At 38.0% G+C, this 18,276-nt stretch overlaps 1 protein-coding gene across 1 annotated transcript in view; it reads right to left on the bottom strand.

Moving 5' to 3' along the window:
- LOC139444211 (serine/threonine-protein phosphatase 2A 56 kDa regulatory subunit epsilon isoform-like) overlaps positions 1–18,276 on the bottom strand; it is a 53,518-nt gene that overhangs the window by 17,693 nt on the left and 17,549 nt on the right. Inside the window, exons 3-8 of the mRNA XM_071225122.1 lie at positions 10,609–10,710; positions 9,011–9,103; positions 5,486–5,616; positions 5,021–5,080; positions 4,467–4,575; positions 1,013–1,066 (exon numbers count right to left, since the gene is read on the bottom strand). Coding sequence (XP_071081223.1) covers positions 1,013–1,066; positions 4,467–4,575; positions 5,021–5,080; positions 5,486–5,616; positions 9,011–9,103; positions 10,609–10,710 — 549 coding nt within the window. The remainder of the gene's footprint in view (positions 1–1,012; positions 1,067–4,466; positions 4,576–5,020; positions 5,081–5,485; positions 5,617–9,010; positions 9,104–10,608; positions 10,711–18,276) is intronic.

The following is an 18,276-nucleotide window of genomic DNA, read 5'->3' as shown; positions in this document are numbered from 1 at the left end:
GAATGAGCTTCACACAATGTACCCATGTAGTTGAATGAGCCTGGTCATATTGAAATTACCCCATCCTCATTTAGCCATCTCCTTCAACTGGCATGGGCTGCTAGGGATATATTCTGCCCAAGAATCTAAACTTGGTCTCAGTTAATACTAGGGCTGCAACGAATACACTACGAGGCAAGTATGATACGTATCATGAATATACGGTAACGAATACAAATATCTATTCACAAATACAATAACAAGTTACTTCTGGTGTTACGTGCTCGCGGTAATCAGCTGCTATTGTCTTTGCATTGGGGAAAGACATTGTGTCAGAGTAAAACTTGAGTTTATTAAAAATGTACATAAATGTACATCATGTAATTGCTTAGGTTGAAACATTTCTGTGATATTTTTTGTGAAGCAAACAAGCAATACATTGCAACAATAACGCTTATACTATAGCCTCATGTTTTGGTTGACAGTACCATTAGGGGCCTTGACAAACTGACACAAGTTACACTACTGCTGATTTGTTTGTATTCCATATCCCGCTTTGATAAATAACTGATGAGTTAGAAAACACTCTTTACCAAAATATCGTACATATTGGATTCTAGTGACCAGGAATAACAAATTCAATTCATGAAGGTATACGGTTAGATTCATCGAATATGCGAGTGAATCGTAACAGCCCTAGTTAATACAGTGGTGTAATGGTATAATTTACCCCACAACTCACTGAATGAAATACTTCTACATCGCTTATTTCAATATTCTAGCGACAAGACCGGGGATACCAAGAATGCTCTTCACACACTGTACAAGTGTAACGTGAGGAATGGAACACAGGTCGTCAGCATGCTTTAACCACTGGGCTACTCCACCACTTCTTGAGGGACAGTGTAAATGTACTTCAATGCTTGAATCAACACTGATACTGACATAATCTTCATCTACATGAACCGTATTCCAAGTTCCCTTTTTCAACAACAATACATCAGCAGACATTGAATTTGGTGTCAATACTTACATCCTCAGTGAGAGCAGCATCCTTTTCCAAGAACTGCACGACACAGTAGGCCAGCTAAAACAAAACAGAGTGAAGTTAATTCAATAAATCTGCAGGGTGTCTTTCTGTATTTGTTTTACAAATAATTGCACTCTGATATAATAAAGTTCATGAACCAAATTTCAGCTTCGGACTTAAGCCCTACCAGGCTAGGCTGACTAATAACAAAGGTATCCTAAGGGCTCCAAGAAATTCAAACATCACAGTGGGGCAGAGAAATGACTCATATTTCTCAGCCCTCATCTAAACAATGTGATGACATATAGCAGGGTTTCAAATCAGTCTACTTTCTAGGACACTGACTGATAGTTATCAAAAATGTCCCTAAAGATGTAAAGTTGTAAACATTTATCTCCAGCAAAATCACTGATATAGACATACGGTCACCTACGTTTATAATGAACACGCTTATAACGAACAGACCTATATAACAAACTTATTTTTTAGTCCCAGGCATTTGTTGTAATTATGATGTAGATATGCTTAAAACGAACTACGGTTATATCGAACTGAAATTAGTGGTCCCTTTGAGTTCAATATAACCGTAGTTTACTGTATTGTAAAATATATCAAATATCGACATACCCAAAAGATACCTTTAACACAGGGTATAGGGCACATATTTTCCAAGGTTGAATTCTAATAAATTCCTCTATACAGTGAAACCTTGTTACTCCAAACAGTTCCACCCAAGACACATTGTCTGGACTGACATACTTCTGAATTAATGAATCAGGAACATGGAAGAAAATCATCTGAATTTAACATGCACAACCTAGGTAGAGTTTATAAGAGGAAATAGGAGTTATTCTCAGACAATGAAATTTGGAGTTAGGCAGATGAGTTATGTATATTTTTAAAAGGGCACTCTATTTTCTAAAAATGACAATTTCTTAATATTTTCAAAAGTGTGGTACCAAAATGATAAATTTGAAATTATATTTGTCAAAAATCAGAAACAAACCCTGCTTAATTGCCTTATTCTTACTTTTGCTGCAGGAAAATTAAAGCAGGTTTTTCAAATTTTGTACAACCAAAAACATGACTGAACGGCACAACGATAAAGCCTAAAATAATATTACATGTCGTTCTATATGGCTATAAAATTTAAGTCAGTAGGAAATATTTTTCTTCATTATTACGTTTAGTAGAAAATATTGACATTTTCATGAGATGCAAATACAAAATGTTATGATAGTCATCCCAAATGCACAGTAAACCAGGTAATCGAAAGCATTTATTTTGTATCCTCAGTTCTCATGTAACTATCATACAATTTGCATATGTAGGGCAATTACACAGATATGGGATGCTAGGATACAGCACGATGACAAGGAAGAGAGTCCACACAATGAAAGTACATAATCTCATCAGGAGAAACATTGTTTAGACACAATAGGTCAACAAATTCAACACGAGTAAATTATTATTAATGTACTACTGAATACAGGGATGAGAATGAATATTTTCCTTTTCAGCTGAAATGTCTTTTTAATTGAGCATGGTCCTTAATTTGGGGGACTTTATTGGGGGTTCATCAGAATTTAATACATTTTTGGTCACTTAAATTCGTGGAAGATTCTCATCCCTGTGAATAATACCCTTTTTTTCAAACAATCCGATTATTTTAAGAAGAGACTTTAGTGGCACTTGATGCAAGGCATAGTCCTGTTACAAAAAGCACTGGGTACTAACGCTGTACAGTAAAGGTCAGACACCCGAGATCAATTGCCTAGACAGGGAATGTCCTACCACTGGTATAACTGACAAGCAAGGAATCCTACCACCATCTAGCACAAATCTGTCTGAAGAATATGTCAGATGGTGATATCTTAGACCAATCAACTGTTTGTGTCTTTGGACCTGTTTCTCTTTCACAGTAATGAACAAATTATATGATTCTGGAAAGTGGAAATTTGTATGTGGATGATGCAATTCAATGAAATTAAAGCTTTTGTAAAAATATATTTTTTCAAGTAACAAAACAGTGATTGACTGAGGAAATGACACAACTATGAAAAGAACTACAGTAAAATGCTGCTGCTGCTGCTGCACCGACAATGACATTTGTCAAGCCCAAGCTCCACACACAGTGGCAGCAAGTGGGGTACAATTTCCCTGCTGGAGTCATGTCCTGCAGCCTTCGGCAACATCAATTATTGTGTAACACAGTGTTTGTGTGGGAGTAAGATGTAGAAGGCCTGTCTTGGGGGATTGTCACTGACCTCTGCCATTTCAAAGATTCAGTACATCCTCCAAGAAATGGCAAATTCATTTATAAGAATTCAAACAAAAACTTTATCAAGTGCACTGAGTCAAAGACAGTGTTCAGATTACAAAACAACTACTTTGGAAGGCTGGATAATAAAATCATAGTACACTCATATTATCAGTCAGGTATTACAGACAAAAACACAAAATCATAAAGTTGCGTTATGCTGAAAAATCATTTAAAGCCTCAAATGGCACCCTTGGGATAAATTCTTTAAATGTCATTGTTGAATAATGCACCAAAAAAAAAAAATGAAGGCTTTCTGAGCAAAGAGGACCTTCTGAATAGCAGCAATCCAGGATTAGGAAGGATCATGTTTTCTTTCGAGGAGTCAAATAAAAGTTAATCACAACCGGAAAATTGTTTCAAGTTTCAGATGAACCATCACCTTGCCAATTAAGGTAAGGCCATGAGTGGCAGTGAATGTTTTACACTATTCTCCTCTCAGCAATATTATGGCCATTCATTGCAGGAGAGGGCAAGAATATGCTACAGCCACATGGTGTAGGTATTATTCGGAAACGTGAAAATATATCTACCTTTAACAAGTTACAAAATACATCTTGTGAATGATGTGTTATAGATCTCAATCATTGTAAATTCTGCAATATCTTCTCATCCCTGTTTATCATGGACAGTATCAATGTGGACCAAATACAACACATAGCTAAAACCTGGCTAGTCTGTAAACCTGCTTTGGAATTAAACTCTCTGGAATGGCTTAATATCATAACACATAAAGAATATCACCTAGTGTCTTCTAAATTCAAATATTTCAAGATAGTTACAAAAATCTGAGGATTGCTGAGGATATTTTTACTTTTATCAACGAGTCTTGATATTTGATCTCGCAAGGCATGAGGGTGAGATTCTATTTACTGAATTTTCATGTGTTTAGTGCACACTTGAGTATAATGCACACAGACCTGATTATTTAGTACAAGTTTCACAAAAAATGGCTATTTCGTATATTGTGCATAGTCAAAAACGGTAATGTGATCACAGTAATCAAAATTCTGTGTTATCATGTGTACACGCCCACCTCTACACAGCTGTACCTTTCGAATGAACAAAGACAGACAGGCCCATACATATTTCACTGAAATACTTATCAAAGGAGCTTGATCAACATTGTTAGCTTACCTGTGCATGATAGAGACTTAGACTGCGAGCTTTGTGTAGAGGGATCAAAACCTTGATGAGGAACTGCTTGTGTTCTGCCTTCAGTGGTAAAGCAAAACCATTGATAATGCTGCAAATACAAACAAACATGTCAACCTTTCACTGGTGCAAAACCTTGGCTTAAAATAAAAATAAATAATTTATTGTGAATTTCCATGTAATATCCATTCCCACAATTTACCTAATTACTTTACTGCTAATGGGAAAAAAGTCATATCTCCTAAATTTTTGTGAATTTCCATGTAATGTCCATTCCCACCATTTACCTAATTACTTTACTGCTAATGGGAAAAAAGTCATAGCTCCTAAATTATTGTGAATTTCCATGTAATGTCCATTCTCACACTTTACCTAATTAATTTACTGCTAATGGGAAAAGTGTCCAACTCCTAAAAACTGTTCTCAAAATGAACAGAAACAAATTTCATAGTTGGTAATTGTAAATCAATGACTATCATGATACATACAATACATTTGGAATGCGTGGTTAAAAGGAGACATTGTTCGCCACTCACCTGCCTAATATCTCTAATAGTTCTCCAACTCCATTGAACTGCTCTGTTTCATAAATAAACCTGAAAGCAGAATAGTATGACAACTTGTGGACAGTCACTGAGTGAGAGGGGCAACCTGGACAAACTAACCACACAATATTTTATTTGTCAGAGGGATAAGAAACAGGATATTCAGCTAAATACGTTGGTATTTTAAGCACAATGGAAGGCTTTGATAAAATAGAAAAAATCAAACACAAAAAAATTTATCATGCAACAGATTGTCCCTTTGAACACAGTGCAGCATGAATAATTCAATGGATCTCTGTAAGTCCAGACAAACCTTTTTAGGTGTGTTTTTTCAACAAAATTTGTGCCTTGGAAATTTGACGAACAAACTTCCTGAATCACTAATACGAAACATTCATGGAACATCTGATCTTACAATTATATGTGAAAATATTGTCTTGAAAGGTTGAATCTTACCTGAGGAAAAAATTATTTATTTGTTTCCTAATGAAAGCTCTAAGTCCAAGAAACTTTCCATAGATCCGGTGAAGGACAGTTTTCAAAAAGTCTCGTTCCCGTGGATCTTCACTGTCGAAGAGTTCCAATAACTGAAACAGACATAAATAAGACTACAATACTTGAACGTTTTTATACAAGAAAATGTTTTCGCACATTTAATACATAACATATTATCTATACATTTAATAATAAAACGAGTGAACATTTTGTACACTGTGGTAATCATATTTAAGCTATATCCTGGCACACAGTAAATAATCAAATTTGGGACACATTATCTAATGGTTGATAGTATGAGCAAAGATCTACATCATCAAGGTAAACGCAGAATCAGCCAGGTCACACATTTACCACCACGGCCGACTTGCACAAAGGGACCATAATGCTGCAGCTCAAGTGACTCCCATATTCAAACACAGCATTTACACTGTCTTAGCGCTAAGACAGCTTGTACAAGTGAGCCTGATCCTCATTTGTCACCTGTTTCTACAGGTATGGGATACTGGCGACCTATTGTTCCCTAGAATCCTCTTGGACAAAAAAAGAAACCACCTGCATTACAATTTAATTAATGACTGAGAGCCAATTGTTTTTGTTGTCTTCCCTTCCATCATGGTTGTAACATGGAGGCAAGGGTCATACAGAGCGGTGACATGAAAAACACAGGGTTTTACCTTGACTTACAAAAGTAGGGGTCCAGGGACCCCTAGTAATTAATTTTAAGGGTCCTTGTAGGCAATAAAAAACTCCTGTAAAGTAATGTAATGACGTAGTGTACTGAATGTTTAGATAATTACTTTAGAGTCTGCAATGAATCATTGATCATGTGGACAGTGGTAATGATTCATGGATGAAATGACAGACACCTATAACTGCTCTGTAGCATTTACCGAGGCAAAAGAGTTAGCCGACTATAAAAGTCCAGTTTCCACCCTTGCTGAACTAGGCTGGTATTATGGAGTTACATTTGGCTGGACTAATGAGTCAACGCTGATGAGAACGGAACTAAATTGTGTTTATCAACATTGATCACTATTTCAGAACCAACTATCACCTTGTGTGAGTTTACTGCAGTATGAACATTCAGAGAGTGAGGGTCAAACTGTATACGAGTGTCAGAGCTTGCGACGACATTCATTCAATGTTTGGCTCTCTCTCTATGACTGAGTGAGTGAGTGAGTGAGTAGGTATGGTTTTATGCCAGAAATGGGCTTCACACATTGTACCCATGTCAGGAATCGAACTCGTGACGAGCGAACCCTTTAACCACTAGGCGAGCGAACCCTTTAACCACTAGGCGACCGCCCCCTCACTCTATGAAGTTTCGAACTGCAGTGAACTCACACATAGTGTATGTCAATGCTTATAATTTTTTATTCCACTGTCTCATAACTCGAAGGATGTATACCCATTTTCATTTTGTATGTGTGAATTCATGTTCACTTTGGTATCGCAAAATAAAATAGTTCCTCAAAACGAGAAGTGACATGAGTGTATGTGTAATCAAATTGCTATACAGTAACATAATTTGTAGTTTGGTTATAACAATACATTCAAATATGATCATCATTAGATGAGAAAGATCTGTTCAGAACTACCTAAGTAAGTCAGTCACAGCGACAGCACATCATAATACATTTCATCAAGTACAGGACGTCAAAATGGCTGACATGATAAACGTGACGGAAGGTTCCTAAATTTCTTAAGAAACCTATGGCGTTTACAAGTGTTTGTCATCATTGATCAATTGGCCCATCATTGAAATAGATATGAGGTAAAATTATATATATGACTGTAGACTGTCACTCAGTTTTGATGTGCATTTCTTCGTTTTGTTCACTAAGATGGGTCATAGGGAGGATATTCTTAAAAGGGCATGGAGTCAAATGTCCCAGTGCATGCTTAAAAAGCTGAGTCCAAGGTTAAGGGTCTAAATGATCAGAAACAATGCTACTGTATTTGTCAGTTACAGGGTATTCCTGGGGGTTTCCCCACTACAAATTAGTGGTTGGGACGATACATTGATGCATTGCTGGATCGTGATTTTTATTTCTTGATACAAGTATCGATCACAGTCACACACTAAGTAAAACATATCGATTCTTATCGTCAGTGAATGCTTAAATAACTCTTACACGACATAAGTCGTGAAAGTATTTTCATCCACTGTGCAATACTTTTCACTGCCAACCGTAAATCATCAGTGTGCCAGGTATTTGGCACATGCTAGTATCACAATATTTATCGGTTGTAGCAAGCTATTGTGATACCTATCGGATCGCACAGTTGGTGTATCGTCCCAGCCCTACTGCAAATCCCCAGGAATGTGGAAGTAGCCCGCCAGTGTTTACGTCATTTCAAGAAAAGTCACATGAAAAATGAAGGAACATCAAAATGCGATGTTCATATGCTAATGAAAGTCAGTTTCGCAGTCAAGTAACCAGCCCCTTGTCAAATCTAAAAGCTGAATGTCCTGTAAATTTCACATTAAAAAATTATAAATATATATAAAATAATGGGTATGAATGTACGAAACAATCTGAACATGAAAGTTTTATATTGAGAAAGGAGATAATACTTTGGATCTCTGAAGGTTTTTTTAAAATTACCAATTGTCTCATGTTAATTTCCAACCTTGGAAATCCATAATCTTGTATTGGTATTCTAGACCTAGATAATGTTTACTCATTGTTTTCTTGCAGCATGCAGCAGTTCCCAGGCTATTATCTCTCTAACCTACATAGAAAGTACACACAGTGTCTGACATTAACAGTCGACTGATAACCACATTCTACAGCAAAATGTGCCAGTCCTAGTCCTATTGTTCTTTCAAAAAGTTGATTTAAAACGAATGTTAATAAAAGGTCACCAAAAATAAAAGATCACCTTTAACCTACACCAGTGAGTGTGTTGGGTTTTATGCCATTTGTAGACACCAGATTACCCATGTGGGTAATCTAACCCAGTCTTCAACATGAGTGAGTGAGTGAGTATGGTTTCAGCCGCTTTTAGCAATATTCCAACAATATCCCAGCAGGGGACATTGGAAAAGGGGCTTCACACATTGTACCCATGGGGGGAATCGAACCTAGGTCTTCAGCATGACGAGCAAACGCTCTAATCATTGAGCCACCCCAACTACCCTGTGGTCTACATCATGTCATGAGTGACTATGCTTGTCATGAGAGGCGACAACGGGATTAGGTGGTCAGACTCCCTGACTTGGTTGAGGCAAGTCATTGTATCCTAATTGCCTATATTAATGCTCATGATATCAAATCACTTGATTGTCTTGACCAGACTCAATTATTTACAGACCTCTGTCATGTTGCCTGAACAAATAACAAAGAAAACATCAAATCATGATCAAAACAGTCTGGAGCTATCATCAAGTATGTGAGTACATCATGACTTGCATTACAATTATAGACTAACATACAAAATTCTAAAATATACATTGTGTTTAAAGCACAGTTTACTTACCTGAAGAACAAACTTTTGGTCTATATATTTCTTGGCCAAACTTGGCTGGAAGTCTGGAGATTCAAGAAAGCGGAGAAAAAATTCATAAACAATCTGAAAAAGAAAAGAAAGCATGTTGAAACAGAGCAGACATGATGTTTTCCCTTACATCCCCATTAAGCATAGACTAACATTCCTCCCCTTCTGCATAACCCAGCTGACACTGTCGGTGATGGCAACCCCAGGTATAGATAAAGACACCATGTCATGACGGGAAATCCAGCATCACACAGTCAGATGCATATTGCTGGAACATGCAACTCAATGCTAAATACACATTTCATGAAGGATGTTACAACAACTATACATACTGCTGAAGGCCATTCCTCATCAAATACATTAAGTTAACAAACACTGGGCTTTAACTGTAAAGAAAACTTATCTTAGGAATGAGTTACTTGCATACCTCGATCAGTGTCCAAATTGAAAAGAAATATCCATCTGTTGTCCTTTAACATGTTTAACATTAAATTCAGCATGAAAGTTTAAGGTCATAAAAACAGATTATGGCAGAATATGGAAGCTGGGCATGGAAAATGAACTTGCAAGTGGTGGCCTGATGTATGGGGTGGGTGGGATGGGGGGTGCGGTGAGAGAGAGAGTGAAAGAGAAGAAAGAAGAGGTGATGGGTGAGATGATGGTGAGGCAGATGGTGGCCTGGTGACAGGGTAGGGTAGTGTGTGAGGAGATGGGTGAGGCCGATGGTGGCCTGGTGACTTGGTGGGGTAGTGTGTGAGGTGATAGACGAGGCCGATGGTGGCCTGGTGACTTGGTGACAGGGTGGGCTTGTGTGTGAGGAGATCGGTGAGGCAGATGGTGGCCTGGTGATTTGATGACAGGTTGGGCTTGTGTGTGAGGTGAAGGGTGAGTCAAATGGTGGCCTGGTGACAGGGTGGGCTTGTGTGTGAGGAGATCGGTGAGGCAGATGGTGGCCTGGTGATTTGATGACTTAGTGAGAGGGTGGAGCAGTGTGTGAGGAGATGGGTGAGGCAGATGGTGGCCTGGTGACTTGGTGACAGGTTGGGCTTGTGTGTGAGGTGAAGGGTGAGTCAGATGGTGACATGGTGACAGGGTGGGCTTGTGTGTGAGGTGAAGGGTGAGGCAGATGGTGGCCTGGTGATTGATGACTTAGTGAGAGGGTGGGGTAGTGTGTGAGGAGATGGGTGAGTCAGATGGTGGCCTGGTGATTTGATGACAGGTTGGGCTTGTGTGTGAGGCGAAGGGTGAGTCAGATGGTGGCCTGGTGACTTGGTGACAAGGTGGGGTAGTGTGTGAGGTGATGGGTGAGGCAGACGTAGGTCTGTGACATGGCAATAGTTTGGGCTTATGTGTGAGCTGATGGTTGAGGCTGATGGTTGAGGCAGATGGTGGCCTGGTGACTTGATGACAGGGTGGGGGTAGTGTGTGAGGTGATGGGTGAGGCAGACGGTGGTCTGTGATTTGGTAATAGTTTGGGCTTGTGTGTGAGCTGATGGTTGAGGCAGATGGTGGCCTGGTGAGAGGGTGGGGTAGTTTGTGTGGTAAAGTGGCTTAATGAGAGGATGGATATGTTTTCTTGCCTGTAAATGAGGCCATGATGCCTCCAGTGTTGGGTCGTCTTCTTCCGGGTCAAAGTCAGGATTGTCATTAGGTGGAAGAGTGCGAAAAATATTACATGCAATCTGCAAAGAAAAAAACCAAAACAAATATTACAGAAGAACTGAAACGAGACAGCTCAAAACATACATTTTCCATGACTGGAGAGTATTCACTTCTGACTGGTCAATGAGAGGAATCAAACTAACCTAACACACCTCATACCTTAAGTGCTGCATATACAAGCAGAAAAGTATTCATGAAAACATCATGCTTAAACCCAAACATTGGACAGTTTCAATACAGATACGTCATGTTAAAGAACCATCTTGCAACATCAAGGTTGTTCAAGGCATGTAGAGCAATATCATTTGGATAGAATCAAATAACTTAAAGCAAATCAACATATGCTTAATTCAGAAATCTCTTTTGAACACAAATCTGATAATAACTTAATCTTGCAAAAACGTGAGTTTAAAGATACAAGATTGGCACAAGGAAATTTGTTTTATGTCATAAGGGGAGGATATAGGTTAAAATTTGATGTCCTTTTGGTCCTGTAATAATCATGATAAAGCAAATATGATGATTATATATGCCTACACAAATCATGCTTCATGTTTATTTAAAGCATGATGTATCACTGGTTCTATTTTCTATTTCCTTGTTACAAAATAATGAACATAAACAGACATGACATTAACATATCTGTTACTGCAACTTTGCAAAGTGACCTATATGCATGGTATGTAAACTGTTTACAAAAGTAAACTGAAAACAGGTTAAATTCTCAAATATGACTTCAATAGTATGAGCATAAAACTAGCCATATAGATAAAACTGCTGTAAAAACTGTACACACTTATCACCTTAGATGAGGCAGCTATTAATACTATCTTAGCAATATAATTTTTACACACTAGTGAAGTATATCAGTGTCTGTTCATTGTCTGTGTCAGTTCATTGTTATTATTATATTAATATTCATTTCTAAAGCCCATAAATCAGCAATCTTGTTGACCCACCCTCCACCCCCACCCCCTCAAAAAAAAAGAAGAAAGATTTATTTCCTTATAATGATGCGAAACCATATTCCTGATAATATATACATAAATAGTTTATACTATAGAGTCTAAGCTTAGAACAAGGAAAACTTTTATGAGCATAAACATTTTGTAATTTTGTAAAACTGTAGAGCTCTGAACATATGCTGACTATGGATATTACCCTAAAACATACTGACAACTGGAAACAATGTATCCATCTATTCTTGACATATTCCAAAAGAAAACTTAATCACAATGTTCTTTCAATTATTTTGAACATGTTGAAGAATGTGTTTATTTTACAATATTGGCAACTGTGTACTATCACCATCATATATAGACTCAAGTCATCAGCATTATTTGAAGTACCGGTGATAACACACTTAGAAGGGTTATAACTAAACTCAAAAGCTTTACTAGCCCTGGGAAAGATATAATGCCCTTGTTATGTTAAAACCAAGGGGAAACTGGGAAGCTGGGAAACTGGAAAACTGGGAAACTGGGAAATTTGTACTCGCCCACAGAAACTTGAACTTGCCCCGGACTAGCAGGCTAGTGTTAAATCCAAACCCTGGATATATTCATTGTCTTCTGGCAGTCGCCATGTGTTGATATCGGCAATGGCCTTGATGCACATTATCAATAGTCAATGCCCTGAGAAGGGGCAGCTCCTCATCTTAGACCTACATTAAAGCCAGCAATTTCTTGTCTGTTCACGAGTGTAAGAACTGAGGGAAAATCAATGTGTTGTGGCAGACTGAAAGCTAGCATGCTACCTGGAGTGATGCCAATATGTCGACCATGACGTAAGTAATCACTGGTCCTCATTCCCTCTGTCCATAACTTCCCCACCTGTCCATCCTCCCCCTCCCTCTGTGACCTCACTCCTACCCTGAGGAAGGAAGCCCAATGGGTGGGGTTGCTATAGACATCTGTAAGTGACTGGGAAATTCTTCTGTCAGGAATAAACACCAGTCCACTCCATTCAGGCTGTTTAATATGGTAATTACCAAAAACAATTAAGCTTACCCTGGTCGCCTAGTCACTTACTAATCATCTGGATTGGGCTGATCGACAATAAAGTGCACTGTAATTATCCACATACCATATTTCAATTGTGTTGAAAAGGAAATCATTTTTTACTCTTTCAACCTCTCCAAAATAATTACATCTCTCTATCATTTCTCACAGACATTTATGCTTTTGGCCTAATTTCTCAGTAGATTTAAATCTCAACATATGGCTTGTGAGGAACTAAGCTTACTAGTCAAAAATAAACTTTATGAGATGGAGGCTTCAGACTAGTGGCTAAAGTAGCAGCCTGGTAATACCCTAATATAATAACCTGATAAAGGTACACATTTGGAAACTGCTAATATTTTTCATAACTTGTATCATCAACAGTAGGATCCTGGTGGAATATAAAACACTTAACAATATACTGTCAATGGTGAGGGGAAATCATGTAATGTTCCATATCTCTCTATGAAACTCTCTGTACAATTGAAAAAATACAGTCCGTGCAAAAAAAATGGGCAATATGCGCTATTTTCTGTACAGCTTGATGGTTTTATTATTATTATCATCAGATTAAGTCACAGACTGATATTTATACATATATTACAGGTTTCCTATATGAAAAGAAAATTGACAACAGAATCCAAACAATTTACAGAAAATCATAAAAAATTACTTGAAAATATGTTCACATTACAATGGATAAACAGAGGCTGACTTATTGCTCCTTTCATGCATAAGGCATAAGACTGTTACCTTTTGTCTTCATTATCACCAATTCTCACTACGAGTGAGTGAGTGAGTGAGTTGGGTTTAATGCCACTTTGAACAGTATTCCAGTTATATTGCGGCGTGTCAGCTTAATGTGGGAGGAAAGCCCGAAGTGATACAGGTCTTAGACGTTTACCACTTCAGTGAAACCCACAAGCATGGGCATGGTACTAACAAACCTGGAAACATAATCGGGGCGAACCAAGATTTGAACCCACAATCATGGGTATCCGGCGTGCCCAAGGGACGCCATTCTGCACAGCGAATCGCGGCGCCTTAGACGACTGGGCCACCCAAGCCCCCTCTCACTATGAGTAAGCCACCTTTCAGACTTATCAAGTTTCATCTCAACTTGGTTGATTTATACTATACATGTAACTGTTGACACTGGGTAGGGCTGCTTCACTTCACACTGATAATTGAAATTCAGTCTTTATTTCATCTGTGTATGTTCATTTATTACTGACCTGTGAAGAGATCACCTGTTTATAACAATACACCTGTATTAAATAGTGTTCAATAACATCCCGCATGGACTGATTATTTTGGAATCAGCTGATCAGGAGGTTATCAATTTCAGAGCAGATCTACTGACTTGAAATCACATAACCAATATGACATGACTCGATGAGTTGATCGTCTCTCAGGCTCCACTAATCTACACTGAATCAAGATGGATGCCACTGATTTGAGATCAAGATGTTTCCAACTTGATGTTTTGTGTATATGATGCTATAATGAACATGTTTTTAGAATCAGAATCTTATCGTTTCTTATAAGTGATTTTGGAGAAAGCTATGTACTTTGTTGCCAGGCTGCACAGAGAGAGAACAGTCTATAGTTAAATCATCAGCTCCTCATACAGAAACCTTCACACCAGCAACGTCTAATTTTGATTATGTGCAAAGCTGAAGTGAGTAACAAATAAATTACAACAATCATTTCAGTCCGAAGCTACAAGATACTAGAGAGTTTCAAAATGAATTTAACTCCCCCTTGCTTGTTAGAAATGCTTTGAAATAAACTCGTCATAAAGTCTGTATCTAACAAAAAACATGGACTTGTTAAGAAATCTATATGTGAGACTAAAAGGGTTTCATAATGTATAGAATATATCTAATGCGAAATTTGCCAATTTGAATAGCTGCCATGCTTCAATAATATGGAGTGAGAATGCCATGACTTCAGTACATATGCAGGTTACAATTCATACAGTGACATTTGGCAAATATCTGATATGAAGAAAAAAAAATAAAAAATCTATTCATAAAAATCAATACTGATAGAGCAGAGTAAACCCTACAGTCAGTCTGGTCTAACAGCTTGGAATATGACAGTAGTATACCTTGCAATGCATTATTTCCCCAGATAACACCTTGAGGTTTAGGTAAACAACTTTTTAAGGCTTAAGTAATGAGTTTGTCCAAAACATTCCCTGAGGTTGTAAAGAAGAAATTATTAATATCATGTCCCTCATATGCAGGGGATACCTCATGAATCATAAATGTCAGTTTAAGGACATCAGCATAATGGACCAGCAGGACCATCTAAATAGTGTTAATGTCTAAAAAACTGTTCTTGTAGAAACCAGAAGCCATAACACAAGTGTCCTCATCACGGCTTCTCTGACAGCTTGATCGACAAGAACATGAACTCTGTATGTCTGTCCTTGGTGTTAGTCAGGTATAACAATGACATGTTATTACCACCCTTCTCAAAGATGCAGCTGACACACAGGTGTGTGCTCTGCAAAGTCCATGATTTATTCTATGCCATGATGTTGAACTTGAGGCCTCAGTGTACTGCTGGGGGCATGGCAGTCACACACAGCCTGGGCTTTTGGGCTCTGATCTTCCTACACTACACTGAGCTGACCAATATTGCACCACTGTTGGAAACATACTCACATACCCATGTAGGGTATCAAACCCAGGCCTCCAGCAGAACAAGTGGAAGCACTATCCACTAGGCTACTTAACTTATTAGGTGGCAGCAATATGCAATAACTTATACATACTCAAGGTGTAACGATACACCAGTTCACCGCAAGTTATCATGCCACGATACAGTATATGATACACTTGTTAAAATAAATTATTAGGGTTGTATTCTTTACTGAGGAAGCTAGACTACAATGATGCATGGTGATAAGAAATCATACAACACTGTTATCAAAATGCAAAACATTGCTAAATGCAATAAACCAGAAGTTGTTATCCGTAAAGTTGTATGTTCTCTTATTTCTCCCCAACTTCTAAAATCCCATTCAAACAGTTAGATGGATGAAGACTCATAAACCTGCTCTGAAATATCTATATGAAGAAGTTACCACGCGATTTGACGTGAATATGCATATCGTGATACTTTTCATATCATGACCTATGTATCGTGACCTTGCTGTATCTTTTCAACCCTAATACATTTTAGGAAGTGCTTCCGCCATCTTTTTCCTACATTTTATAGAATAACAATGCCTATTTGGAGTATTGATAATAGCACTACAGCTTCAATACATCAAATGCCAAATTCTTGTATATTTCATTGTGAATAACAGTTTGACCCAAATGTGCAAAAATTGTGTGTACTGGGTCGAACATGGGAGTTCCGAGTTAGAATAGGTCCCCAACATGTTGGCTGTAATGGGCGACATAAGGGATCAGGTGGTCAGACTCAGTGACTTGGTTGAATGTCTATCATCGCACCCTGACAGCAGCTCATAATATCAATCAATGGACTGTCTGGTCCAGACTCTATTATTTACAGGCTGCAATTTTATTGAGGGAAAATATTGTTGAATGAGAAGGTAAACAACAAAAAATAATCAAATGCATCCTTCAGGATAATTTGTCAGTTAATTTTAGCTAAATCTACTCAAATTAAGCTTCAAACTAAAGTTGCTGACTGCTAACATCATACATATCCTGCAAAGTGTCTGGTTAGAGATGTAGTATGTTCATCCTTAACCATGTTTGTATCCAGGCCTGACATGCATGGCCTGTTCCTCGACTATACCACTTCTATATGTCAGGTATGCCCTGTGGTGAATACATCATCAGCCACTCTGGCTGACAGCAGAGCTTGAGGACAAATACTGATTATCATGCCGATAATAACTATCCCATGGACTCCCCACCATGCCTAACATGGGGGAGCTGACTCCATCATTACATGTGTGTGTCTCAGTCCTTTCATGCTATCACAATTTGCTCATTTATTCAGCTTTGGATATGTTGGATATAAAACCCCTGATGTCTACACACTAATTACGGAGTAAAAATGGCCATAAACATGCCAAGCTATTTACATGTACTTCTGAACATAATATTAAAGCCATAGCGAGAATGATATCATTTAGTATCAAATGTTTTAAATTAGCCATTTTAAAAAAAAAAATGACCATGTACAATTTTCTTACAAGTAACAATGTGACTTGAAGATAACTTTCATCCAGATGGCATAAACATTTTTGGATCAAAACTGAAATACATGTTTAATCAAAATACTGGACAATGGCATCTTCAGACATCAATATAGGTGATAACAAATTGCAAAAAAAACCCCAACAAAACAGCTATTCAAGTCTGTTCTACTACTTGTAAAAACATGTTCTTCAAATTCTGACAGTTGATGGTGCCATATTGGCATGAATATTTACTGACAATGGGGCGGTCGGGTAGCCTAGTGGTTAAAGCGTTCGCTCGTCACGCCAAAGACCCGGGTTCGATTCCTAACATGGGTATAATGTGTGAAGCCCATTTCTGGTGTCCCCCGCCGTGATATTGCTGGAATATTGATAAAAGCAGCGTAAAACCATACTCACTCACTCACTCACTCACTGACATTCATACTAACTTTCTATGAGAAACCAACCATATTAAATGAGATAACCAAAGGATATTTAAACATAATATGGAACATTAGGGAAACAGATAATTGTCACTCATAATTTCATTAAACATGTTTTACATGTTTGTTTTTAAAAAAATGAAAATGCTTGCTTGAAGAAACATGCCCCTCAAAATAATTGCTCCTTTGCAAAATAAACAAAAACACTTCTAGCCCTGACCCTGTTAGAAATGTTTCACTATTGGTAAGATGATGACATTGCCATCTTATAACACCAAAATAGGAATAGATCAGGCACTGGTCAAGCACAGACATCCCCATATACACTACAAAAGAAGATGTAGGTGTAGCAATGGCCCAGAATAACTAGGTAATTATGACGCACATGGATATAACAAAGTATGCTGTGTCAAGACAGACAAATCCGTCTGTCTCCACTCCTGGCTCAAATGAAGCAAGTATAATTAAATGGCTGCAATGTCAGCCATTGATGTTCTCAGGAGGACGTATCGATCCAAAAGGTTAAAGCTATGATAACTACAATAGGACAGCTATCTTACTAATATTTAGCCCTCAGCAGCAAGGGCTGAGAGTATCGGAGAGCTGGTAAGTTGTTTGTACAGCTCTTTCCCACAGCAAAGGAATCAGAAGGTGCTATACCCAATGTTCAAAATCTATTTGTCTAAAATTAGCAGATGAGGTGCTTGGCATTGTAGGCAGCAAATGATGGAAGGGGCACAATGAGGCAGTCGGAGGACTGCACAGTTCCTGTGTCTAAAACAGTCATAAATAATGTAAAGGGTCATTGTTAAAGCAGCCATCATCAACATAAACACACAAAAACCCATTAATTTATGTCCTTTGGATATTGCTGAACATGCTGAAGCTTATGTTTGGCTACAAAAGTAAAAAATGAGGTCAAGTATGACTTTGCCATGCCTGACAAAAGCAAGCTCACAACACAGTACACCT

Source organism: Haliotis cracherodii, unplaced genomic scaffold (genome assembly GCF_022045235.1).
Source record: "Haliotis cracherodii isolate W230 unplaced genomic scaffold, xgHalCrac1.p SCAF_5, whole genome shotgun sequence".
NCBI lineage: Eukaryota > Metazoa > Mollusca > Gastropoda > Lepetellida > Haliotidae > Haliotis > Haliotis cracherodii.
This window is presented reverse-complemented; position numbering and strand designations above follow the sequence as displayed.